The 27223-nt window shown below is 45.2% G+C and overlaps 1 protein-coding gene across 2 annotated transcripts in view; it reads left to right on the top strand.

Moving 5' to 3' along the window:
* The first annotated feature begins 296 nt into the window (after nt 1-296).
* Nucleotides 297-27223, top strand: part of LOC132825929 (inactive phospholipid phosphatase 7) — a 30419-nt gene continuing 3492 nt past the window's right edge. Inside the window, exons 1-2 of one of the 2 annotated variants that reach the window (XM_060841576.1) lie at nt 297-855; nt 25022-25310. In XM_060841576.1, coding sequence (XP_060697559.1) covers nt 414-855; nt 25022-25310 — 731 coding nt within the window. In that variant the 5' untranslated portion in view covers nt 297-413. Of the gene's footprint in view, nt 856-25021; nt 25355-27223 lie in introns of both variants that reach the window. The other variant, XM_060841577.1, reaches the window with a different exon arrangement.

The following is a 27223-nucleotide window of genomic DNA, read 5'->3' as shown; positions in this document are numbered from 1 at the left end:
TTTCTCCCACCCAGCCCCGAGATCCCTGCCCACCGCTTCGAGGAACTGTGTGGGACCTTGCTGCAGCAGCATTGCGTCCCAGAGCATCCCTGCAGCCGGTGTGGAACTACAGTACCCACAATGCCCTGGGAACACCGCCGCTGGGCCCGGGAGATGCTGCGAGGTCGCCGCCTCGGATTGGCTCCCCCGGTGCGCGGGCGCGGCTGCCGATTGGCTGCCGGCTGCGTGGAGTCCGTTGGAGCACGTGCAGCTGTCAGGCTCGCGAGCCTGGCCCGTTTAAATGTAGCCAGCAGCTGCAGCGTGCCCGCAGCGACGCCGAAGCCCAGCCTCCATTGTCGGAGCCTCTGCAAAGCGGAGCGAGCGAGCGAGCGAGCGAGCGCGTGCGTGAGTGCGAGCGCGAGGAGGGAGCAGCCATGCCCGTGCAGCGGGGCCGATCGCGCGCCAGGGAGAGGGACAACGTCCTCAACCGTCCCGAGTTCATGTCCCTGACCCAGGCCGCGAGGGGCCCTCAGGAGGGGAGGGCTTCGCTGAGGCGGGCCGCCGGGCAGCAGCAGCAGCAGCCCCCCTTGCCCATCGAGGGCAGGGAGTGCCCACCGCTGCCCGAGGAGGACTGCATGCAGCTCAACCCGTCGCTCCGGGGGATCGCCGTCAACTCGCTGATGGCCATCGACATCTGCCTGTCCAAGAGGATCGGGGTCTGCGCCAGCAGCTCCTCCGCCTGGAGCAGCGCCAGGCCCATCGTCAAACTCATCGGGGTGACCGGCCACGGGGTGCCCTGGATCGGGGGCACCGTCTTCTGCCTGACCAAGAGCAGCACAGCAGCCGGGCAGGAGGTCATCTTCAATCTTCTGTTCGGTGAGGATTGGGGGAGGGAGGGCACTGAGGCCTCAGGTCAGGCCCAAGGCCTCCTCATGCCAAGACAATCAACTGGTCACCACCTATAAACCAATGAAAGACATTATCGTTGGCTATTTCACTGCAGACCCCCACATAGCCACTGGAGATGTTGTGGATTGGGGTGGGAAACATCTTTTTCATATTTGTTGGCTGGGTTGAATAGGATAAGTAGACAAAGGCATTCCTGATGAACAGCTTTTGCCCGAAACGTCGATTTTCCTGCTCCTCAGATGCTGCCTGACCTGCTGTGCTTTTCCAGCACCACACTCCAATCTAAACTCTGGTTTCCAGCATCTGCATTCCTCACGTTTGCCTAAATAGACTAAGTCTTTTCTCTGGGTTCGGGGAGTCCAGAACTAGAGGGTTTAGGGTGAGGGGGGAAAGATATAAAAGAGACCTAAGGGGCAACCTTTTCACACAGACGGTTGGTACGTGTATAGAATGAGCTGCCAGAGGATGTGGAGGAGACTAGTACAATTTCAACATTTTAAAAGGCATCTGGATGTGTATATGAATAGGAAGAGTTTAGAGGGGACGGGTGCTGGCAGATGGGACTACATTGGGTTGAAATATCTGGTTGGCGTGGACAAGCTGGACCGAAGAGTCTGTTTCCGTGCTGAATACCTATGACAGTTAAGAGCCATACAACACGGAAACAGATGCTTCAGCCCAAGCCGAACATAATCCCAAACTAAATTAGTCCCGCCAGCCTGTTCCTGACCCCTGTCCCTCCAAACCTTTCCCATGTCGGCCACATTGCTGACGGCCTGGAGTCACCTTTAGGGTCAGGATGGCAGATACTGGTTCGTTATACATTACTGCTACCATAAAGGGCATTCATGAACCAGGTGGGTTTATCTGGCAATCAACAGCAGTTTCATGATCATCATTAGATGCTGATATCCATATTTTTTTAAAAATTAATTCAAATTCCGCAATATGGAGTTGTTGGAGAGGATTTTGAGGGATAAGATTTATATGCATTAATTAGGCATAGTCAGCAAAACAGTCAAAGAGATGTACAGCACAGAAACAGACTCTTCGGTCTAACTTGTCCATGCTGACCAGATATCCTAATCTGACTTACTCCCATTTGGCTCATGTCCCTCTTAAACCCTTCATATTCATGTCCCCATTGAGATGCCTTTTATATGTTGTAGTTGTACCAGCATCCTTTGGCAGCTGATTCCATACACACACACCACCCACAGTGTGATTCCTTAGGTCCCTTTTAAATCTTTCCCCTCTCATCTTAAATCTTTTCTCTCTCGTTTTGGATTCTACCACCCTAGGTAGAAGACCATGGCCATTCAGCCTAGCCATCCCCCTCATGATTTTATAAATCTCTATAAGGTTTATAACCTGTATAAACTCCTCAGCCTCTGATGCTCCGGGGAAAACTGCCCCAACCTATTTAGCCTCTCCGTATAGCTGAAATCCTCCAACACTGGCAACATAATTGTAAATCTTTTCTGCACCCTCTCAAGTTTAACATCTTTCCTGTAGAATTGTATGTAATCTTCTAAAAGTTGCCTACCAATGACCAATACAAATATAACATGACCTCCCAACTCTTATACTCTATGTTCTGACCAATAAAGGCAAGCGTGTCAATGCCTCCTTCACCACCCTGTCAACCTGTGACTCCACTTTAAAAGAACTATCTACTTGCACCCCTAGGTCTCCATTCAGCAACACTCCCCATTAACTGGGCAAGTCCTGCCCTGATTTGCCTTACCAAAATGACTAGGTTATACTGAGATGTCTGGTCACTGTGAATGAGTTGGACTGAAGGGTTTGTTTCTCTGCTGTGTGACTATGACAGGGTTTAAACCTGGGTCCCCTGGGCATTACAAAGATCTCTGAGGTAATGGTCTAGGAATAATGGCCTTAGTTCCCTATGATGGGTGGTAGCCTAACTCAATGTGAGTGCTTGTTGTTTCTCTGTATCATCAGGGTGTTTAAAAGGCCCGCAGACTTTGCATAGCAATCCTTCACAACCTCGCTCAAACTCTTCCCCTCTGGTCTATCTCGCTCAGCAAAGACTACCTCGCTCAGCAGAGTTGACATCTTGACCATTGGAAGAGATCAAAAACTGGGGAGTGGAAAGAAAAATCATCTGATCATACCAGACAGAAGCGTGGGACTTGTCTGGTGGTAGGGACTCAATGGACCAAATGGCCCCTTCTGTACTGTCTAATTCTATGAGGCCCTTTGTCCTATCGGGTCTGCACTGCCAGAAACAACTCTAAATCTACAGCGGTTTCACTTTCCAACAGTAGGCCTACAGCCTTGGATGTTATGACACTGGTTGCTTATCCACCTACCTTTGAGAGGTTGGGAGGTTTCCCACCTCAATCCCCTCCTAGGCAGAGGATCTCTGACATCCTCTGGGTGAGAAATGTTCTACTCAAATCCCATCTCAACCTCCTACATTACCCCTAGAAATGTTGGCCCCTTGTTAGCAACTGCTTCATATCCACTCTGTCCAACACCCTCATAACCTTATACATCTAACATATCGCAGATGGGAGTGTGCTATGGAGGACTGTGAGAAATACTAAAATAGTGTTTTGATGTGGGTGTATAAATGTCCAAATTCTGGTGAACACAATGAGCCATGTAGCAAGATGATGGTGAATAGATGGAGTATCTCAAAGATGGCTTAAGATTGGTGAGATCTGGGCACTTCACCTTTTAAGATATAAAGGCTTCAAAGATAGGAAGGAAAACAGGCAGGTGGGGTTGTTGTGCAAATTGGGAAGATATTGGGTGGCATGGTGTCTCGGCGCCAGGGACCAAGATTCAGTTACACCTTCTAGTGACTGTGCATACTCCACACAGACATCTCTCCGTGTCTGCATGTGTTACCTCTCACAGCCCACAGATGGGCCAGTGGGCTGAGAAGTGGCAGATGGAGTTTAATTCAGATAGATGCCAGGTGCTGCAATTTGGGAAAGCAAATCTTAGCAGGGCTTATACACTTAATGGTAATGTCCTAGGGAGTGTTGCTGAACAAAGAGACCTTAAAGTGCAGGTTCATAGCTCCTTGAAAATGGAGTCACAGGTAGATAGGATAGTGAAGAAGACGTTTGGTATGCTTTCCTTTATTGGTCAGAGTATTGATTACAGGAGTTGGGAGGTCATGTTGTAGCTGTACAGGTTAGGCCGTTGTTGGAATATTGCGTCGGGGAGTCCAGAACTAGAGGGCATAGGTTTAGGGTGAGAGGGGAAAGATATAAAAGAGACCTAAGGGGCAAAGTTTTCATGCAGAGGGTGATACGTATGTGGAATGAGCTGCCAGAGGATGTGGTGGAGGCTGGTACAATTGCAACATTTAAGAGGCATTTGAATGGGTATATGAATAGGAAGGGTTTGGAGGGATATGGGCCGGGTGCTGGCAGGTGGGACTAGATTGGGTTGGAATATCTGGTCGGCATGGACCAAAGGGTCTGTTTGCATTCTGTACATCTCTATGACTCTATGTGCAGGTTAGGGTGGATTGGCCATGCTAAATTGCCCATAGTGTGTAGGCTAGGTAGGTTAGCGATGGTAAATGTAGGGTTACAAGAGGTCAGGTGAGGAAGAAGTTTCTTGTTAGAGGGTTAGTGTGGACTCAGTGAGCCAAATGGCTTGCTTTGGCAGTATTGGGATTCTTTGATTGTAGAGGTGGAAAGACCCTAATGGTTTGAGGGGCCAAGGACAGAGTCCATTTGATAAGGATAGAAAAGCACAAAAGAGGGGATCAGGTTTCAGGGTTCCCAGAATTCCCTCCCTAAGGATATTGTGGATCTATCTATTGCAGGTGGACTGCAGCAGGTCAAGAAGGCAGCTCACCCCCACTTTCTCAAGGGGTAACTAGGGACAGGCAATAAATACTGGGACCATCCAGTGGCACCCATGTCCCATGAGCAAATAAAAGGGAACTTGGAGACATCCAAGGAGTATAGATTGGTGAGACTGGGGGGATTTTAATTACTCATATCAGTTAGCATGACTGATGCCAAGGGAATAGAGGGGGAGGAATTTCTGAGATGTCCTCAGCAGGACCTCCATTGTCACTGAGTTCCTAGTGCAATCGAATGGAGGTATTGCTGGGGCATGTGCCGTAGAGATCTACAGCACAGAAAACAGGCCCTTCAGTCCATCATGCCTGTGTCTGCCACCTAACTATTCTACCCTATTTTCCAGTACTTGACCATTAGAAACACAAGGCTAAGAACAATCATCACAAGTATGGATCAGAAATGAAGAAGATCAAGGAATAATCGACAGCCAAACTTCTAAAGGGTACTAATGTTTCAAGGGGGATGAGGAGGAACCAAACCAGGATAAAAATGGGGCCAGAAATTGGCTGGAAAAGAGCTAGAGAAACTGGCAATAGCCTTGTTCCACCAAACCATGAGGCTGTGGACGGTGACCATCTAGGAGAATCTATTGAAATGAATTAAAGAGAGTGTCCTTACACTACATCAGACAATGTCTGCACTATACTTTGTGAGGGGAGGTGACTGGTAAAGGCAGGATGTGTGAATAGATGGCGAATGTCAGAAGGTACCCCAAGAATCTTCTCCGGATTTGTAAATAGTAAGTGAGTGGTCAGAGGTCTTTCGGAGACAATAACAGTGGCACATTCTTTGAGGCACAGAGTGCACAATTCAGCAAATACTTTGCATTAATGTTCAACACTGTCTCAGATGGCTGACCAGATCCTTGAGAGATTGACCAAGGTAGTCCTGGGGTTGAAGGGTTTTAACTGCAAGCTTTAGGTGGAGATGCTGGGACTGCTCTCCTCTGGAGCAAAGGAGAAGGAGTTGCAATTTGATCGAGGGTTCAGGATTCTGACAGACGTTAGACAGAGGAGAACTGGTTCTCTAACTTGCAGGAGCAAGGACCAGAAGATGAAGAGTTAAGGTCTTTGGGCACGGCCACCCATTATAACACTGAAGACACTTGGCCTGGGCACTGGGGAGATCTCACTTACTGTTCTTAACAATAGTGCCCACAGAGTCTTCATATCCAGTGCCCGCAGAGTCTTCATATCCACTGAGGAGCACCGGCTTTGGCATCCAAAAAACAGAGTCCCGCAGCACTGCCCCTCCGACAGTACGGCGCTCCCTCAGTACACAGGGAGTTCGGATACTTGGTGTAGAAACAGTAGTTGTTCTGCTTTGTATAATTTGGCGGGAGTTGGTCCTGAACTACATAATGCTAATGTTTCAGACAGTTCGACACCATCTGTTATTTGGTGGAGCTGACAAAAAGCATGGCCAGACATTGTCTGTTGGGAATAAGATCCTAAATCCAACATGTGGTTTGATAATTTCCATCTGAGTCCTTTTTGCCAATGAATGAGGAACAAAGATTTCTAACATCAAAATTTGCAAACAGCCCGTGTTATTTCTGACTGTTAAACCCATTGAAGCATTGAATCGAGTCAGTGCAGAGGACCTGTCCCCACAGCCAGGAGGCTCAGGAACCACAGAGTGCAATTATAATTGGACAAGGAACTGGAGGAAAAGGAGATGAGAAACTCTTTGAAGCAATGTGTTGTTGTGCTTTGGAATGTGTTGCTTGGAAGAGCAGTAAAGTAAGATTCAATAGGAATCATGCAAATAGCATGGCAGCAGGGTGGCTCAGTGATTAGCACTGCTATTTCACTGCACCAGGGACCCAGGTTCGATTCCAGCCTTGGGCAACTATCTGTGTGGAGTATGCACATTCTCCCCGTGTCTGCGTGCGTTTCTTCTGGATGCTCGAGTTCTAAAGTCTAAAGATGTGCAGGTTAGGGTGAATTGGCCATGCTAAACTTCCCCATCGTGTCCAGGGATGTGCAGGCTAGATGAGTTCATCATGGGAAAGTGCATGGTCATGGGGAAACGTTGAGAGATAGTTCTGGTTGGGATGCTGTTTGGAGCGTTGGTGTGGACTCAATGACCTCTTTCCACGTTGAATTGATTTCTGTGACTGGAATTAAACATGCACGATGTGGGGAAAGAGCAGTAGACTGGAGATCTTACTAACCGCCAGCACAGGAATGATGGAATGAATGACCTGGGCTGCATTTCACATGTTTAAGTTCACTTCTGTTTTTTGGGAAGCGCTGATGAATTGGGGCGATGGCCTGTATTTGTTCTGTGCTCACTGTCTCATGGCTTATCAACTTCCTCCTGGTCATTGAAACATCCCAGATGCAGTGAAGATTTGATAGGGTGGATGCGGGGTTGCTTTTCCCTGTGGGACAGTACGACTGGGGGCATCAGTTCAGAGTAAGGGGTCGCCTCTTCAAGACAGATGAGGATGAATTTCTTCTCCAAGCGGTGTGAATCGGTGGAATTCTTTGCCATTTAGTATGATCATGGCTGATCATCCAATCCAGTCCCCTGTTCCTGTACCCCCCCATACCCTTTGATCTCTTTAGCCCTAAGGACGCTATCTAACTTCTTGAAAACATTCAATGTTTGTCCTCCATCATTTTCTGTGGCAAAGAATTCCACAGACTCTCCCCTCTCTGGGAGAAGACAATGCTTCTCAAACATTGGATCAATGGACCTGAAATGTTAATGCATTGAGTATAACAGTGAGGGAATATGGGGGAAAAGGCAGGAGGCTGGAGTTGAGAATGATCAAATCAGCCGTGATCTCATTGAGTGGCAGAGAGGACTTTCCTGAATGGCCTACTCCGGCACCTGGGTTCTATCGTCCTACCTCTCTCAGCTGAGTGATGCTGTGCCTACATAGTGGGGTGTCAAACCTCACAAACTGTAATTGCTACTGATGAAATGTTCCTCCTCTGTAACGCTCCCACAACATTGTGTGCTGAATGCATATAACAATTAGTGCTGAGAGCTGTACCTTCTGGACTCTGCAGTAAACAGGTTCAGTGTAACCTGATAGGTTACGGATTGGGAGCGTCTTTTAATAAACCTGCTGTCACTGCACTAGGCTGAGGGATAGAATGGAGTAGCCCCAGGGCTGAAGTCACAGCAAACACAGCAGCCTGATCAAACCTAAAGTTTATAAAGTTGACATTAACAGATTCACATTTTAATTAACTCATGCTTAATTTAACCAGGTTAACATATAATTTAACCAGTGACATTAACCCAATAAATAAAAGAAAGAATGAATCGTGGACACACGAGATCTGAAAAGAACAGAAACATAAATTGTTGGTGAAACTCAGCAGGTCTGGCAGCAATCTATGGAAAGAGGGGAAGAGAGAGAGAGTTAATGTTTCAGGTCAGTGATTCAATGTTTGAGGAGAAATGTCTTCACCAAGAGAGTGGGGAGCCTGTGGAATTCTCTGCCACAGAAAGTGGTGGAGGATGAAACATTGAATGTTTTCAAGAAGGAGTTAGATTTAGTTCTTAGGGCTAAAGGGATCAAAGATAATGGAGGGAAAGTGGGAACAGGGGCTTGAGTTGGATCATCAGCCATGATCATATTGAATGGCGGAGCAGGCTTGAAGGGCTGAATGACCAACTCCTGCTTCTGTTTTCTGTTTCTACTCATAGATGCAAAGCTTCCTTTTATCAATGTAGCACTTTCTTGCAACATTTTAAGGGAGACTCTTGTATAGTGGTGATACAACTGGACCTAACAACCCAGACCCAGGTTGTTAGTCTGGGTCCTAACAACCCCAGACTAATGTTCCAGGGGCATAGGTTCAAATCTGACCAGGGCAGATTCTAAAATTTGAATTCAATAAAAATCTGTAACCACCATCAATTGTCATTTTACAAAAAACCTATCTGTTTCACTAATGTCCTTTAGGGAAGGGAAATCTGTCATTCACATCTCCATGTGACTCCAGACCCACAGCAATGTAGGTGACTCTGAGCAATCAGGGAGGGACAATAAATTCTGGCCTAGCCAGTGAACACCCACATACTGTGAATGAATGAAAAAAACAACCATTTGAGCAGATTTTGGAGTGTGGCATTGTTAGATTGTGAAAAAAATCTGGCAAGCTGCAGTAAATTTGGAAAGGCAGAGGAGCTTAGGTTAAATAATATCATCAAAAGGACAGTGTCTCCTGCAATTCAGCATTGCAGGGGCTGGTCTGAAGGATCTCTGGTCCTAGAGTCATTAAGTCATACAGCACAGAAACAGACCCTTTGGTCCAAATATTCCATGTTCCTAAACTAAACTAGTCCTGCCTGCCTGCATTTGACGCATTTCCCTCCAAACCTTTCCTATTCATGTACTTACCCAAATGTCTTTTAAATGTTGAAACTGTACCCACATCTGCCATCGCCTCTGGAAATTCATTCCACACACGAATCACCCTCTGTGTAAAAAGAAATTGCCCCTCATGTCCCTTTTAAATCTTTCTCCACTCCCCTTAAAAATATGCCCTTTAGTTTTGAACTCCCCTAGCCTGGGGAAAAGACCCTTGCTAGTCACCTTATATATGCCCCTTATGATTTTATAATTTCCTATAAGGTCATCCCCAACCCCCTCAATTCCTGAAGAAGGGCTTATGCCCGAAACATCGAATCTCCGGTTCCTTGGATGCTGCCTGACCTGCGCTTTTCCAGCAACACATTTTCAGCTCTGATCTGCAGACCTCACTTTCTCCTCAACCCCCTACACTCCAGGGAAAAAAGCCAGATATGCTCAGGTCTGGGATTTGAACTCTCAAGCTTCAGATTGAGTTTGCGAGTGTGTAGCACACTAAGCTACACACTCTGATTGGAGGAAGGTCAATATCTCAGCCCAAAGTCAGGTGTTAGACCTTAGCTGGAGTATTGTGTCCAGGTGTGGGTGTTACTTAATAGGAAAGACATGAACACATTGGAGAGAGTGCAGAAGTAGTTTATATGATTGGTCCCAGGGGATGAGAAATTTCAATGATAAGGATAGATTAGATTAGATTAGATTAGATTGAAGAAGCTGGGAGTGTTTTCCCTGGAGAGAAGAAGGAAGACAGGAAATCTGGTGGAGGTTTTCAAAGCCATGAGTGGGCTGGACAAACGAGATAGGGAGAAATGTTTTCCACTTGTAAAAGGATGTAAATTGAAATTGATCTGCAAATGAAACAAGGGGAATGTGAAGAAAATATTTTTCATTCAGTGCCTTGGACTGTGATGGAGGCAGGTTCAATTGAAACATTCAAGAGAGGCATTGAATTTGGATAGAAATTGCACAGGGGATATAGGGGAAAAGGTGCTAGGTGATGATGCTCATTTGATGAGCTGGTGCAGGCACAATAGGCTGAATGGGCTCCTTCTGCGCTGTGCCACTCTGTGATTCTTGAAGTCTATATACATGGTGAACTGATGCAGACTTTCCCTGCTGGTCATTTTGATGGATGGTTCATTGTGATTTTGGTTTGGTGAGCTGCAGTTAGTGCTGTGCTATGCCTGACGGTTAGTGGGAAGTATACCTTTCAGAGTCATGCTGCATGTGATCTGAGGGTACGAAGGTCTCCGATTCCATCTTAGCCCAGGATCACTTGAAGCATGACACTCTGCTGGAAGCACGCTGTCATTTTATTAATATAATTGTTTAATGTTAGTCCAAACATTTATGTGTCTGAGAAATTTAATGCTTGGATCCTAGTTAAATGCTTGTTGGATTCTTCATAACCAAAATACCTGCTAGTTTCTTATGTAACAAGGCTGGCCCAATTGTTAGCACAGCTGCCTCACAGTGCCAGGAACCAGGTTCAATTCCATCCTCGAGCAACTGTCTGTATGGAGTTTGCACATTCTCGTGTCTGCATGGGTTTCCTCCGGGTGCTCTGGTTTCCTCCCACAGTCCAAAGATTGGATTGGTTAGGTAGATTGACCATGCTAAATAATGCTAAACTCACTCTCACCCTATGTTCACCTAGGAGAAAGTGAGGACTGGAGATCAGAGTCGACAATGTGGTGATGGAAAAACACAGCAGGTTAGGCAGCATCCGAGGACCAAGAGAATCGACGTTTCAGGCATAAGCCCTTCATCAGGAATGAGGCTTGTGAGTCGGGGTTGAGAGATAAATGGGAGGGGGTAGGGTTTGGAGAAAGGTAGCTAAGAAAGTGATGGGTGGATGATGGTGAGGGTGAAAGTGATGGGTCAGAGGGGGGAATGATGGACAGGCGCGGAGGGCAGTGCCGAGTTGGAGGCTTGGGACTGGGGTAATGTTGCGGGAAGGGCAAATGAGGAAGCTGTTGAAATCCAATTTATCTGTTTTCACCTATTCCTACCTCACAACCCTGCATCCTCCCTCCCCTGATTTCCCAACCCCCCCATCTTTGCAGCTCCCCTTACACCCACCCTCCAGACCTAAAGAAGGGATACACACAAAACTTGACTTCCCCACCTACTGATGCTGCCCTGGCTTGCTGTGTTCTTCCAGCCTCCTGCCTGTCTACCTTGGATTCCAGCATCTGCAGTTTTGTTTTGTCTCTAATCATGCTAAATTCCCCCATAGTATACATGGAGGGGGGAGGTGAAGCTGGGTAGCTCTTCAGAGGGTTCAGAAGGAGGTTTACACATTGAGAGCTGGAATGACTGGGTTGTTTTGAGGAAAGGCTGGATATACTGAGCTTATTGCCACTGGAGTTTAGAGAGTGAGGGATAAGTGAAGTGTGTAAGATCCTGAATGGTCTTGATGAGGTCAGAGAATCGTGGAGGTCTACACAGAGTTCTTTGGCCCATTGAGGCTGTGCTGGCCTATATATTTTATTCCCAGTTTCCAGCACTTTGGCCCAGGGCCGAGTATGCTGAATGTGTTTCCCCTCAGAATTAGATTTTGGGATTAGATTTTGGAATTAGATTTAGATTTTATTGTCACAAGTACTCAGGTACAGGGATGCAGGAGGACAGTGAAAAGTGTACAATGTCGCCATTCCTGCTGCCATCTTAGGTACAAAGGTACCTCGGTACAAAATCTCAGGTACAAAGGAGAAAAATAAGGAAATACGGTTAAAAGTTCAACATTAAAGTCTTTCTTAGAGTACAGCAGAAAAGTAAAGAAATAAAGTTAGAAGTTCAATATCACAGTGTGAAATAACTGCACAGAGGCTAGTATCCTGTCATCAAGTCACCCTTTACGCTGGCTGTGACCAGTCAGCTCGGAGCCAGTCCCCAGACTGAGGGGTGACCTTATAGAGGTTTATAAAATCATGAGGGGCATGGATAGGGTAAATAGACCCAGGGTGGGTAAGTCTAGAACTAGAGGGCATAGATTTAAACTGAGAAGGGAAAGATTTAAAAGGGACGTAAAGGGCATTTGTTTTCACCCAGAGGATGGTGCGTGTATGGAATGAGCTGCCAGTGAAGTGATGGAGGCTGGTACAATTACAGCATTTAAAAGGCATTTGGATGGGTACATGAATGGGAAGGGTTAAGAGGGATATGGGCCAAATGCTGGCAAATAGGACTAGATTAAGTTAGGATATCTGGTCAGCATGGATGAGTTGGACCAAAGGGTCTGCGTCTGTGTTGTACATCTCCAACAACGGTGAAGCAGGCCTACTTTTGCTGCTGTTTTATTTGTTCATTATCATGTCAAGCGGCCTGCTCACACTGGTTAGGTTTTGAAACATTGATCACCCTTTTCTTTGTTGGGTGTGTGAGCTGATGGAACTGTGGGTGAGTGTATCAATGAATGAGGGACTCAACACTCTATCTCATGAAATACTGAGATTAAATGATTTAGAACGAAACAAGACAAAAACTGAGGAGGAGTATGTATTAACATGGGTGAATTAGAGTGAATTCATATACAGAAACAACAACAAACATGAGGGAAAAAAAGAAGGGAATGATAAATAGAAAAAAATCTAGAGGGACGTTTAAATATATTTCCAACAACAATTTGCTGCAAGATGGAATGGAACCACACATGTTTAATTATTCACTTTCTCGGCGTGAAAGATTGATCAGTGAACTTTAACAGTTATCAATAATAAAAACAGTGATTGTTGGAGAAACTCAGCATCCATGGAGAGAGAAACAGAGTTAACGTTTTGAGTTTATGTGACTCTTCTTTAGAACTAATAGGAGCTGGAAAATTCTGGCTTTAATGCTTTTATTAACAAATATCGTGTCATTAATTAGACACTTCCGTTGTTAACTGTGGAAGTTAACTTTTTTTCTGGAGGGTTTAATGGCCAATTAATTCACAACAGCTTGCATTTATATAGTGCCCTTAGAGTCATAGAGATGTACAGCACGGAAACAGACCCTTCAGTCAACTCGTCCTTGCTGAGCAGGTATCCTAACCCAAAATTTCCCAAGGCCCTTCACAGGAACATAATAAAACAGAAGCCAAAATGAGGGATTAGAAACATAAAAGAGACAAGTTTTAACAATTATCTTCAAGGAAGAAAGCAAAGTAGACAGATCTCTGGATGGAAATTCAGTGCTTGACCCTAAATGCACCCAATTATAGTTATGAATGGTGGATTGATTAAAACCAAAAATCCTCAAGAGGCTAGAATTGGAGAAATGTGGATGGGCAGAGGGTTGTGGGGCTGGAGGAGATTACAGAATGGGAAATGACATGGCAGGATGGAGGGATTTGAAAACAAAGTGGTTTTCACACCAAGAGAGGATCAGAGGTGGCATAGGAGCTCAGTGGATGTCAGCTAGTGGTATTCGGTGACACAGGGAAAAGTGTGTTGTAAAATCTGCCCTGTTTCACCTGAGCATCAAGGCTGAGTCTGTGTTTCTGAGGTTCTCCGGAGCCTCAGTGTCTGTTATTGAAGGCAGTATCTGCTGACACGAGGCACCGCTACCGACTCTGTGTGCAAACCACCAGCAATGCCTGTACATAGACCTCGGATACTGTCTGTGTGTGTGTAGATTTCTGATACAAAAAACATAAAGAACTGCGGTAGCTGGAAATCAGAAATAAAAAGAGAAATTGCTGGAGAAACAGAGCACATCTGGCAGCATCTGCAGAGAGAGAAACAGAGTTAACATTTGAAGTCCAGTGACCCTTCTTTAGAAATGATGGTAGCTAACAAAAGGTTGGTATATGGGATGGGGGAAGTGGGGAGGGGTAAATGAAGGGTGGAGACAGAGCCCAGAGAGAGAGAGAGAAATACACTTGGGCAGACAGAGGCCTGAGTAAAGGTCAGCCTGAAGGAATGGATTGCTGCTAATGGGGATCATTAGTATCTGACAATAGGTTGGTTAATGGTAGCAGCCCGTGTGATGATACACATTCCCTTCCCCTCCCTTGTTCACCTTCCGCAGGGATTAGTCCATCCGAAACACCCTGGTCCATTCTTCCTTCACTTCTATCATCCCCCCACAGCCCCGTGGCACCTTCTCCTGCAACCACTGAAGGTATTATACTTGTCTATTTACCTCCTCAATATCCAAGGGCCCAAACATACCTTCCAGGTGAAGCAGCACTTCTCACAATCTAGTCTACTGCACTTGCTTACCACAATGTGGTCTCCTCTACTTTGGGGAAACAAAGCATAGACTGGGTGATCACTTTACTGAACACCTATGTTCTGCCCATAAAAATGACACTGAGCTTTCAGTTGCCTGCCACTTTAATACAACACCCTGTTCCCAGCCAACATCTCTGTCTCAGGCTTGCTCCAGTGTTCCGGTGAAACTCAGCACAAACTGGAAAAACAGCACCTCATTTCCTGCTTGGAAACTCTGCTGTCTCTGGACTCAATATTGAGTTCAACAATTTTCGGGCTTGTGAGATCTTCTACCATGTCCTTACCCTAACCCTACAGACCAAGCCTTGTTATCACATGGGCTGCTCCCACAAACAGCTAATGGCCCCCATTAGCAGTGATCCACTTTCCTAAGATGACCTTTTACCCATCTCTTTGTCGCTCAACTGTTTCTCTGTCTCTGGGCTCCATCACCACCTATCATTTACCCCTCCCCACTTTCCCCACCTCACCTTCAGCATTTATACCAAGCCTTTCCCAGCTACAAGTTCTGAGGAGCACCGGACCTGAAGCGTTAACTCTGATTTCTCTTCACAGATGCTGCCAGACCTGCTAAGCTTTTCCAGACTTGAATACCACGTGTATGTAAAGGTCTGTTGTGTATGTGTACACTTCTGATATTGTGTGCTCAGAGATGTCCGATATTCTTCAAAGACATTTCCAAGAACATACGTGTGTAGACTTCTGATACTGCATGTAGACAGACGTCCATTAATATGTGGTGTGTAGACTTCTGATACCACGTATGCGTAGATCTCTGATAACATGCGTATAGACCACTTGTGCATGTAGACTTCTGACTGTGTGTGTGTGCTGAGAGTCACAGTGATGTTTATGAGCAATCGATTCAGCTGAAAAAGTTGGGTGTGTCTTGAAATTGTTGGCTTCATTGACCAAGTGGTTCCCTAACTTTTCAGTATTAGAGATGTGGAGGTGCTAGTGTTGGACTATGGTGGACAAAGTCAAAAATCACATGACACCAGGTTATAGTCCAACAGGTTCGTTTGAAATCACAAGCTTTTGCAGCAACATTCTCCTGACTTCACCTGATGAAGGGGCAGCGGTTGGACTATAACCTGGTGTTGTGTGATTTTTGACTTCAGTATTAATGTGCACCAGAGTGAGACTCTGAGCAAGCAAAGACACAAACCAACAATTTCTCAAAATGCATGGGATCAGTAAGTGAGCACTGGCCTTTTACTGAAGCCGGTAATAGAATGATATGAATTGAACAGCAACCTGTGGCAGTTCCAGCTCTCCCTTACTACAGCTCGCTAACTGGCTTGTATGAATTAACAGCAAACAGCACCTACACACTCTCATCTTTTAAAACAGAGTTGCTGCCCACGTCTTGTCGTACTGTTTGCTTGCTAATAACTTGACTCTTTCCACAAACTCCTGCTATCAGGTTCCTTTTGAGAAGCCTATTCAGTAGGGGTACAGAGTCACGGCTGTTGTATCTATAGAAAGACTTCCTGCAAAACCCTTAAACAAGACAGATACCGACAAGCTGAGGAAGAGCAGAGTGCCTGACAAACACAGAAAGGAAACAGGAAATGATTAATAACTGGAAAGACACAACCACGAGCAAGCTGCAGAGAGATGGAAAACAATATATCTGTGATTCATCGTGGTTGAAGAACATTAAGATCGGCCGCCCCCTCAACAAGCATCAGATGTATCAGAGTTAGCTGTCTAATGGTTTCCATCGTGGTCTGTTTGTGAAGATTCTGTGGGCCTGCAACTCTCTTCCTGTGGTGGCTGCAGCCGCATTGAGTTCAGCCAATGGTAGAATGCTTATGGCCCAGAAAGAGACCATTCAGTCCATCGTGGCTGTGCTGCTTTCTACAATTCACAGAGTTCCCACACCCTATACCTTACCTGACATTTTAATTTTACTTTTCCAGATAACAATCCAATTCCCCTTTTGAAAGCCTCGATTGAACGTGGCTATGGGAAAGGTTTTTATTTCATTCACAGGAAGAGAACATCTATTGCCCGTTTTTAATTGCCCAGAGGGCAGTTAACAGTCAACTACATTGCTGAGTCACATGTGGGCCAGACCAGGTAAAGTTGGTAGATTCATCCATAAATGGCATCGATGGACAAGAAGGGCTTTTCCCATCATGGACATCATTAGATTCTTATTTCCAGATGTTTATTGAATTCAGATTCCGTCATCTGCACGACGGGATTCAAACCCATGTCCCCAGAGCATTATCTGGGTCAACAGTCCAGTCATAATAGCACTAGGCCATTGACTCTCTGTATGTAGGGGATGCCAACATAGGTGGTGATGGAGCCCAGAGAGAGAACAATAGTTGCGTAGATAAAGGAATGAGTAGAAGTCAGCCTGAGGGAATCAGTAGCTGTTAATGGGGACCATGACAGTGGGTTGTGTGGCAGCAGCCCATGTGATGACAAGGCCTGGTATGTGAGGTTGAGATAACAACATGGGAGATTGTGCTCAGGCCTTAAAATTATTGAACTCGATATTGAGTCCTGAAGGTTGCAGGATCCCCAAGTGGAAAATGAGTCATGTGACAATCAGGGACAGTGGGGCAGAGATTAGGAGTGTGGCACTGTTACAGTCTGTTTCAGAATACAGATCATCTGAGATCCCTCACCACCAACCTGTTTGTTACCCCTAATATACACGATCTGGTTTCTGTTCCCTAACATTTGGGGCGGCACGATGGCGGTCCCAGTTGATGTCACCCGTGTCTGCATGGATTTCCTCCCACAGTCCAAAGATGTGCAGGTTAGGTGAATTGGCCATGGTAAATTGCCCGTAATGTTAGGTGCATTAGTCAGGAGTAAATGTAGGGGAATGGTCTGGGTGGGTTGTTCTTCGGAGGTTCAGTGTGGACTTGTTGGGCCGTAGGGCCTGGTTTCCACACTGTAGGGAATCTAATCTAATTTTGGTTAATTGGGTCTTCACTGTTGACCTTTCCATCCTAGCCCTTCCTGTTTGGGGAATTTCCACAGCGCGTCATGTAGATGGTACATGCTGTTGCTAGAGAGCCTGAGTGATGGAGGGACTAAGCAATGAATGCAGTACATGGGGTGCCAATTAAAAGGACTGGAGTGTCCTGGATATTGTCTGGAGTGTTGTTGGAGCTGCATCCATCCAGATCAGTGGGGCAGTATTCTTGACCTGTACCTTGTCAATGGATGAGACTAGGTTTGGAAAATGCTGTCAAAAGAACTGTAGAGTCTTTGATTTTACAGCATAGAAAGAGGCTCTTTGGTACCTAGAGTCTGTGTCAATCATCACCTTCCTATCTACTCTGGTCCCATTTTATAGCACTTGGGACATAGCCTCAGTGAGTTGCTGCAGTACAGCAGTGCGCACTTAGATGGTATTCAGATCACTTATAAAGGGGGACAGCTTTGTCGCTAGGTTGGTAGTTAGGGAGCAGGTATAGGCTGAGCTGCGTTCTGTAGAAGAAATATTAGGGTCTGGATTCATATATCAGCAACTAGCTTAGCATTAGATTTATATATAACCCTGGATTAGAATGGGAATCAAAGTGTTAAAGGGAGAAGGCAGGAGAATGGGGTTGAAAAACATAGCCAATGTTCAAATGATGGAGCAGACTCAATGGGCTGAATGGTCTAATGCTGTTCCTATAGCTTACAGATTGTATGGCCTTGATGGGCTGAATGGCCTCTACGTGCTGCTTCGAAGTTTGAATGCTGAAACAGGATGGTTGGTTAATAACCTCTTGTCACTGTACAAAGACCTTACAGGGAGTCATTTTCAAAAACACTGGCTAGTCGATCATTTATCAATAGTTTATCAATTCTGAGAAGAAAAATTCTGAAAAGGCAAATGTTTTTAAAAAAACAAATACTCCCGGGATGTGGGCGTTGCTGGCTGGGCTGGCGTTGTTGCCAATCTACCTGCATCTTGCTGTTAGTACGATGCTGACACAGTACAACAGTGAGATGGTGTGACCATCAAAACCAATGCCTCATCTGATGACCCATTTAACAACTTGCATTAATATAGCTGCTTCCACCACCTGGGGACTACTCCCACTGCTTTACAATTAATGCAACCGTTTGGAAGTGTGGCAGTCAACTGGACGTGGCATCCAATTCGTGGCAAAGCAATAACCAGCAGGTAACCTGTCACATTAACGTCACCCCAGGGTAAATATTGGCCAGGAGCGCGCTCTCCCAATCTCGATAGCAACTGTGACAATTGCTGTTCACACTCTGTTTCAGAGGGATTGCCAGAATAATAATTATGTGGGATTTAAATATTCAAACGCCGTACTGATTTTTGAAACAAGTGTTTATTAAGATAATAGGCTCAGACTATGAGACTTGTTCTGTCTTGATACCATTGAATGTTAAGAATGGTCTGGAATGTTCCACCTCTTTATACATCCTGTAAGTGGAGCAGTGTGTGTAACCTTTTGTGGGTGTCTGGGCTTTGATCTTCTGATAGTTTCGAACGTTCACTGTTTTGAGACAGTGCTAAGGGAAATGAGTAAGCTGATCAGAAAAGCAGATTTGTAATTACCATCGGTACATCAAAGAGTTTAACAACATTGGGTTGATGTGAAGTGATTCTGGAGCCTATTGTTATATTTATGTCTGTCTGTATTAAACCTTTCCATCTTTCAGGTGCATTTCAAACCGCATTCATCGTCACCAGTGCTTATTAACACACGGAGGAGTTACACTACAGAAGGAGACCATTCAGCCCCTTGCTAAGTACTAGCACCAGCTCAACAAATGAGCACTTCACCTTGAGCCAATCCCTGACCGTACCCTGGCACAATTTTCCTTTCATTGTAGATAATGACAGTTTTCCTGTTGAAGGACTCAATTAAATGGGCCTCTGTCACACACCCTGACAGCACATTCCAGAACCTTGGCCACTTGCTGGGCGAGAAAGGTTTCCATTGTATTGTCATCATTCCTTCATCAATGACCTTAACTCTGGGCCATCTGTTTCTTGATCTTTCCACCAATGGGAATAGTTTCTCCCTCTTTGCTCTCCAATCCATCCACATCACTAAAACCTGTCATCCTTAGAGCTGTTCTCATCTGCACTCTCTCTGAGCCTTTCTGTCAATGTGTTAGAAATCCAGGCCCCTTTACAACTGAAAGGGAACAACTCCAAAATTGTTTGAGAGCAGGCAGTACTCCCTTTGGATTTTGCTGCAAGCTTCTAGGGGGACCCTTGTGGTGCAGTGGTAGTGTCCCTGTCTCTGAGTCAGGAGGCCTGGGTTCAAGTCCCACCTTTTCCAGAGATGTGTTATAACATCTCTGAACTGGTTGATTAAAAAATATCATTGAGTTCTTTTGTAAACTCTACTTATTGAAAAAGCCTCATCCCTGTGATCTTTGGGCACCTGGTACCGATGGAATGTGGACTTGGCCAAAGTAGCATTTTAACCCCTCTCCAACCCCCTCCTCCCCCCACCTGCCTCTCTTTTACAGCTACATCCATACCCAGTGTTCTTAGAGCATATAATGTCCACTGGTACCTTGAAGCTATATGGGACAGATGGGCAGTATGGGGCCTGGAGTACATTATCTCCTATTCAAACACCATTCTGATTTAGCAACCCCCTACCCTTGCTTTCCCATCTTTAATTGTTTGATCTTTTTTGTTTCCTTTGGATTTTGCCACTTTGGCCCTATTGGCTCAGTGGTTAGCACCGCTGCCTCACAGTGCCAGGGACCCTGGATTCGGTTCCACCCTCGGGCAGCTGTCTGTGTGGAGTTTGCACATTCTCCCTGCATTTGCATGGATTTCCTCCCACAGTCCCAAAGATGTGCAGATTAGAGTGGATTTGCCATGCAAAATGTAACTTCATGGGATGGGTCTGGGTGGGATGCTCTTCGGAGTGCTGGTGTGGACTTAATGGGCCGAACGGCGTGCCTCCAAATAATAGGGATTCTATGACAGTGTTTGATATTGGGTGATTGTGTTTATTTATTTAAGACGTTGCTTTATTTATTCCCCAACTGCCTGGCCCTCCTTTGTGGGAAAGTTGGGAGCCGGGCTCCATGAAGAGGGAGTATGCAGCCTCCACTGGCACCTTTTCATGAAAAGTGGACACCACAGGGACATGTGGATACGTTATTATTCCTCACCAGTTCCCACATTTAGTTGCCACAGTTTTCTTTGCATTTTTGGTTGAAGTTACAATGCCCCGTATTAGTCAGTCTTATAAACATTTGCTGAATTCTTGCCCATTGGGGGCTGGTTTCTGGACAGGGAAGGGATCCAGATGGGAAAGGTGGAAACTGATTTTTGCGCTAAACTTCCAATAAAGCCCTCCGTAAAATCTCTGAGAGTCTTTTCCTGCTTAATTTAACATTTGGAGTTGGGTGTAGTAAAGACCCATTTCAGACTGAAATAAAACCGATTTAACAACCGTTTAATCAAGATTTTAGCGGAGGTTGCTAAATGTGCCCCGTGTCTGTGCACCCTCAGGTCAAATGATCTCCACCCCCAGACATCCTGAGACCATTGTGGGACACTAACAGGGTTACAATATAGTAACAGGTCACACGCACCAGGCTTGTATTCAGAAACACAGCATCGTCATGATGCAGAAGGAGGCAGTACTGTTCATCAAGCCTGTACCAGTTCTATTGGGTTGTGCCAATCCCCTGCCTTTTCTCCATTTCCCAGCACACCTTTTCTATCCTAATAACCATCCAATTTCCTCTGGTATGCCTCAGTTGAACCTGCAGGCAGTGCATTCACATCCTAACTACTCACTGACTGAAAAAACTTTTCCTTACATTTCCAACACAAAACTAAGATTTGTAACTAGATACTCACACCTAAATGGCACCAGTAAAAGGCAACCATTGTACTCCTGTACTGGAGTACAAGTGACAATAAAGGATATTCTATCCCTATAAAAAAACAGAAATTGGTGAAAAAGCTCAGCAGGTCTGGCAGCATCTGTGGAAGGGTCACTGGACCCAAAACGTTCTGAGGAAGGGTGACCGGACCCAAAACGTTAACTCTGATTTCTCTGCATGGATGCTGCCAGATGTGCTGAGCTTTTCCAGCAATTTCTGTTTTTTGTTTCTTATTTCCAGCACCCAGCAGGTCTTTTGGTTACCTCACATTTCACTTGCTTAATTTGCTCATAACTTTAAATCCACGACTTCTTGTTCTTGATCCTTCTGTAAATGGGAGCAGTTCTCTCTATCTTCGCTGCCCAGCTCATGAGTGACCTCAGTCAGATTAAAAATTCTGTCAAATATAAGAAGCTTACAGCATGTTTTAATCGAGGTGCTTTTGGAGATTAGATGTTTTAAGAGGAGAGTGAGAGGAAATCCATTTCTCCTCGTGCTGTTCAGACATGGCTTGAGACCGCCATCCCACGCCAAGGGTTAACTTATTAAAATCTTAGCCAGGCTGTTCAGGGGTGATATCGAGAAACATTTCCTCACTCTGAATGAACACTTGGTCCACACCCTCCACCCCTAAAGACAAAGCATTGTTGAGAATGTGGGGTGATAAGTTTTGAAAGTGAGTTGGATGTACCTGTTTGGGAATACTCTGAAAGATTACTGTAGGGACGTTTATAAAATAGTGAGAGATGTAGATAGAGTTAATGGTATTTGTCTTTTCCCTAGGGTAGGGGATTTCAAGATGAGGGAGCACATTTTTAAGGTGAGAGGAGAGAGATCTTAAAAAGACATGAGGGGCAAATATTTTACATAGAGAGTGGTTTGTGTGTGGAATGAACTTCCTGAGGAAGTGATGGATGTGGGTTCAATTACAACATTTAAAAAACGTTTGGATAAATAAGAAAAGGTTTGGAGGGATAGGGGCCAGAAGTAGGTGGATTAGACTAGTTTGGTTTGGGATAATGTTCAGCATGGACTGATTGGACCAAAGTGTCTGTTTCCATGCTGTATGACTCTAACTGTGGTGAGGAAATGGAGGTAGGATGCAGATCAGCACTGACCTAACTCCATGATAGATCAGACTCAAAGGGCCAAATGGACTCCTCCTATTCTTAGAATTACTGCAATGTGTCTATTACTTTCTGTACCTTCAGGCATACACGCACTAGCAGCAAAGACAGGAATTCATCAACCTTTCAAGATTTCATGACTGTTTCCCAGAGTCCGTTAGTCACATGTTTGACTGCATTGAAATATTGATTGGATTGGAGAGGAGTAAGTGAAATTAAGGAATTCTGTAGAATTTCGTTGGTTAGTGTTTGAGGTTTCTGCTTCCCCCTGTACTTACCCACGTTCCATCCAGGAATGAGGGAGAGAATTTGGTTATTGATATGTAGGTCAGCTGGACAGATTCAGATTGGGTGATGTGCAGTTTTTTGATTGATAGCAGCGTCAGCTGCTAGTCCTGATTTTTCAGATCAGTTACTGAGCTACAGAGAAAATAGCAGTGAGGGAGACTGTGTAATCATCAATGCTGTCACAGCTGTAGTTCCTCCATAAAGCCAGGGAGCTTGGACTTTGAAAAGGCTAATGCTGGACATCCTCACACACTCATTGACATAATTTATTTCCTCACACAATGTACCCTCTCTCTCTGACTTCCATGCTCTATCTCACATACACAGACTCTCTTATTGTCTAATGATCTGTATGTTTTTGAGAGATGATATCACCACTGATTCATAGAATGTCACTGGAGGTCTAAAGGTCTCATTCTTCATCCTAGCTCAGACCACTTGAAACATGACACTGATGTAAACTAATAGCTTAATTTTAGCCCAGACACTTAAGTACCTGAGAAATGTAATGTCTGTACATAATAAATAATTGAAAACACTATCAGTTGGATTCTTCAATACCACAATATCCACTCCCAGTTTCCTGTGTCAGGAGAGAACATAAGTATTACCACAGTTTGAGAACACCCCATTGAAGGCAAGTTCACACCATCTCTCACAGACACTTACACAGAAAGAATAAAAGACCATAAGATAAATAAGACCATTGAGGGGTCTGCACATTCTTGACATGCCCCAGCCCACCCAGCAGTTGACAGAACCACCTCCCGCCCCATCCGTTACAATAAACACACGTGTGGCTAGACTCTTGTGAAATGAGGAGCAGGAGTGGGCCATTCAGCCCACTGAGCCTGCTGGACTGTTCAATCTAACTGTGGCTGGTTCTCCATCTCAATACCATGTTCCCATTTTCTCCTATGACCCTTATTGCCTGTAAAATGAAAAAAGAGAATGATCTAGCTCGCTCTTGATTATATTGAGGGACTTTACTTCTATAACCTTCTGTGGCAGAGAATTCTGTAGGTTCATTACCCTCAGGGTGAAGACCTATCTCCTCATCTCAGTCCTCTATGGTCTACCCCTCCATCCTGAGACTGTGACCTCTGGATCAGGATTCCCTACCAGGAGGATCGGCCTCCCTGAATCCAGTCTGTCCAGCCTGGTCAGTGTTTTATGTTTCAATCTGATCCCCTTCTCATCTCCTGAATATAGGACCAGTTGAACCAGTCTCTCCTCATGCAACAGTCCTGCAATCCTATTACCATCCACATTCTACTCCTTGGTGTTTTGGTCTAACTCCTGTGCTCACTGATCAATATTGATTTCCGATCAAGAAATGTCTTGGTTTTAAAATTCTTGTCTGTGATTCCCTAACCCTACATGGCTTTACCCTCCCTATCTCTGTAATCCCTCTAACACCTCAACTCTCTGGGATATTGATCCTCCTCCAATTCTTACCTCATGTGTGTTCCCAAATCTAACTGTTTATCTTAGAGGTGCCTGGAGCCTAAACTCTCTGAAAATCTCTCTCTCTCTCTCTCTCTCTCTCTACCAACCACCACTCTTCCCACCTTAAAGTCACCCCTAGGACCAAGTTTTGACTTGTCTGGCTTGTTATCACCTAATATGGCTTAATAGAATGTATTTTGTTTTAAAAAGTTCCTGTCAACCCCTTTGTGGGCATCCAGTATATTAAAGATGCTTTTTTTAAAAAATTGATCTCAGGATGAGGGCATCACACTCTAGGCAGCATTTATTGCCCATCTCCAGTTGCCCAGAAGGCAGTTAAAAGTCAACTACATTGTTATGGATCTGCAGTCACATGTAGGTCAGACCAGGTAAGGACACTGGATTTCCCTCCCTAAAGGACATAATTGAATCAGATGGGTTTATAACAACGATGAACAGTAGCTGCCATGGGGTAGCTTTTCATTCCAGAATTTGATTCAATTCATTTTTCAGTATCTGCTCTGCTGAGATTTGAACCCAAGATCCATGATCCATACCCTGGGATTCTAGAATTATTAGTCCAGTGACATCACCATACTGCCGCCATGTATAATATCTGTTGGGCTGACCAATGGACTGGCACCAAATGTGTTGGCCTAGCCAATGGGCTTTCACCAGGTGTTTTGAGCTGACAAATAGGCTATTACCAGGTTCCTTGGGCTGACCAATGGGCTGGTACTAGGTCTGACCAATGGGCTCTCAACAGATGCCTTGTGCTGACCAGGTGTAAAGCTGGCTTTGCCTCATTGGATCTGAGTCTGAGAGCTCGATAGGTTTTGATTTTTGTAAATTGATAAAATTTGACAGTGTTATTTATTTGAGATGGCAGATTAGAACTTGTTAAATTGTTTGCCGGTGCATGGTCATCGTTCCCCTTGCTCTGCCAAAATGTTTGAGTCGAATGCTTGTTGACATTCTGACCTTTCACCTTTCCAGCCTTGATCCTTGACCTGCTAGTGGTGGCAGCAGTGCAGAAGATGGTGAAGAGAAAGGCTCCTTCGGAAGTGAGTCCCAGCCTGCTGGATTATGTCGTCATGGACGTCTTCGCGTTCCCAGCTGGACAAGCCAGCAGAGCTGTCATGGTGACTCGATTCTTCTTCAGCCACCTGGTCCTAGCTGTGCCCCTGCGGATCCTCTTGGTGATCTGGGCTGGAGTCATCGGCATCTCCCGTGTCATGATTGGTCGGCATTACCTGACGGACGTCTTCTGTGGATTTTTCATTGGGTACTTGCAGTTCAATTTGGTGGAGCTCCTATGGATACCATCTGGTACCTGTCAGCACCTCATCTCAGTCATCTCAATCTGATAGGGCACCTGGAAAAGCTGGAAAGCTGCCGGGGTCTTGGGGGGGGGGGGGGGGGGGGTGGGGAGCAGGGGGAATATCAGGACACCCCTGTTAAAGGTAAGAAGATCTCAAAGCTTCAGACTTTCTGCTGTTGGCAATCCATTTTTCAGAGAAAGGCAAAGACATTTCTGCTCTGCCGTGTGGATACTTTAGAAAATTGTGTTTCTTGACAGGGCATTGTGAAAGTTCAGAAGATTTGATTGCATTTTGTTGGAGAGAAGGTTAGCTGCGGGTGGGTGGGGATTGGGGTTTTCTTTTGTCTGCCAATGGATGCATTAGTAATTTGTGAAGAACCTTCCAAAAAGGAAACTCATTCGTGGTCATGGTTATAGCAGAAACTACAATTCCTGCAAGTTGATAAGGGATATGATAGTTTTCCAGTGCCACCAGAATGTAGCAGTGTGTCTTTATCCTCACCGTTCCTTGCTTTAGTTTGAAGTTGTCCTATCTACAAGGAGTGTCAGTGCCCTGCAACTCTCACAGGCCCATCGACAGAAATCAAAACCATCGAGCTCTCAGACTCTGATCCAATGAGGAAAAGCCAGCTGTACACCCGGTGCCAGTTCATTGGTCAGCCCGAGGGTCTTGTGAGAACCCGTTGGCCAGACCTGGTGTCAGTCCATTGGTCAGCCCATTGATCTGGAACGACTCCACTGGACAGTCCAACAGATCTGGAAAGATTCCATTGGTCAGCCCAACAGATCTGGTCCTAGCTCATTGGCTAGTCGAACACATCTGTTAAAAGCCTATGAACCAGAATAAGGCACTGATGTCTTTCTTAAAGACGAAAAGCCATTGAATACAATCTGAAATTTGTATTAGTTGTGGTGACCATGAGCAACTGGATTCTGAGTTTTTTTTTAAAAACTAGTTTGCTAACGGCCTTTAAGGAATGAAGTCCATTGTACTTAACTGATCTGGCCTACATGTGACCCTAACCCCTACCCCAATAATGCGGTCGAATCTTAACTGCCCTCTGAATGGCCAAGCAAGACACTCACTGATATCAAAAGGACAGAAGGCTAATTAGGGCGAGAACAGGGCCCCTTAAAGATCAGCAAGGCAGCCTATGTGTGGAGCTGCAGGAGATGGAGGTACTGAATGAATATTTTTCATCAGTATTTACTGTAGAGAATGACATGGAAGATACAGAATGTGGGGCAATAGATGGTGACATCATGAAGAATGTCCATATTATAGAGGAGGAGATGCTGGATGTCTTGAAAGGCATAAAAGTGGATAAATCCCCAGGACCTGATCACGTGGAAAGCTAGGGATGTGATTGCTGGGTCCCTTGCTGAGATATTTTTATCATCGATAGTCACAGGTGAGGTGCTGGAAGACTGAAGGTTGGCTAACGTGGTGCCACTATTTAAAAAAGATGGTAAGGAAAAGCCTGGGAACTATAGACTGGTCAGCCTGACATTGCTGGTGGGCAAGTTGTTGGCGGGAATCCTGAGGGATACGACTTGCCTTTCTAAATACATGTAAGAACTGATTAGGGATAGTCAGCATAGCTTTGTGCATGGGAAATCATGTCTTACTAACTTGATTTAGTTTTTTGAAGAAGTAACAAAGAGGATTGATGGGGGCAGAGCAGTACGTGTGATCTATATGAACTTCAGTAAGGCTTTTGACAAGGTTCCTCATAGGTGACTAGTTAGATCTCATGGAATACAGGGAGAAGTAGCCGTTTGGAGACAAATCTTACTCAGAGGTAGAAGATAAAGGGTGATGGTGGAGAAGGGTTGCTTTTCAGACTGCAGGCCTGTGACCAGTGGAATTCCAAAAG

The sequence above is a fragment of the Hemiscyllium ocellatum genome, chromosome 21, assembly GCF_020745735.1.
Source record: "Hemiscyllium ocellatum isolate sHemOce1 chromosome 21, sHemOce1.pat.X.cur, whole genome shotgun sequence".
Lineage (NCBI taxonomy): Eukaryota > Metazoa > Chordata > Chondrichthyes > Orectolobiformes > Hemiscylliidae > Hemiscyllium > Hemiscyllium ocellatum.
This window is presented reverse-complemented; position numbering and strand designations above follow the sequence as displayed.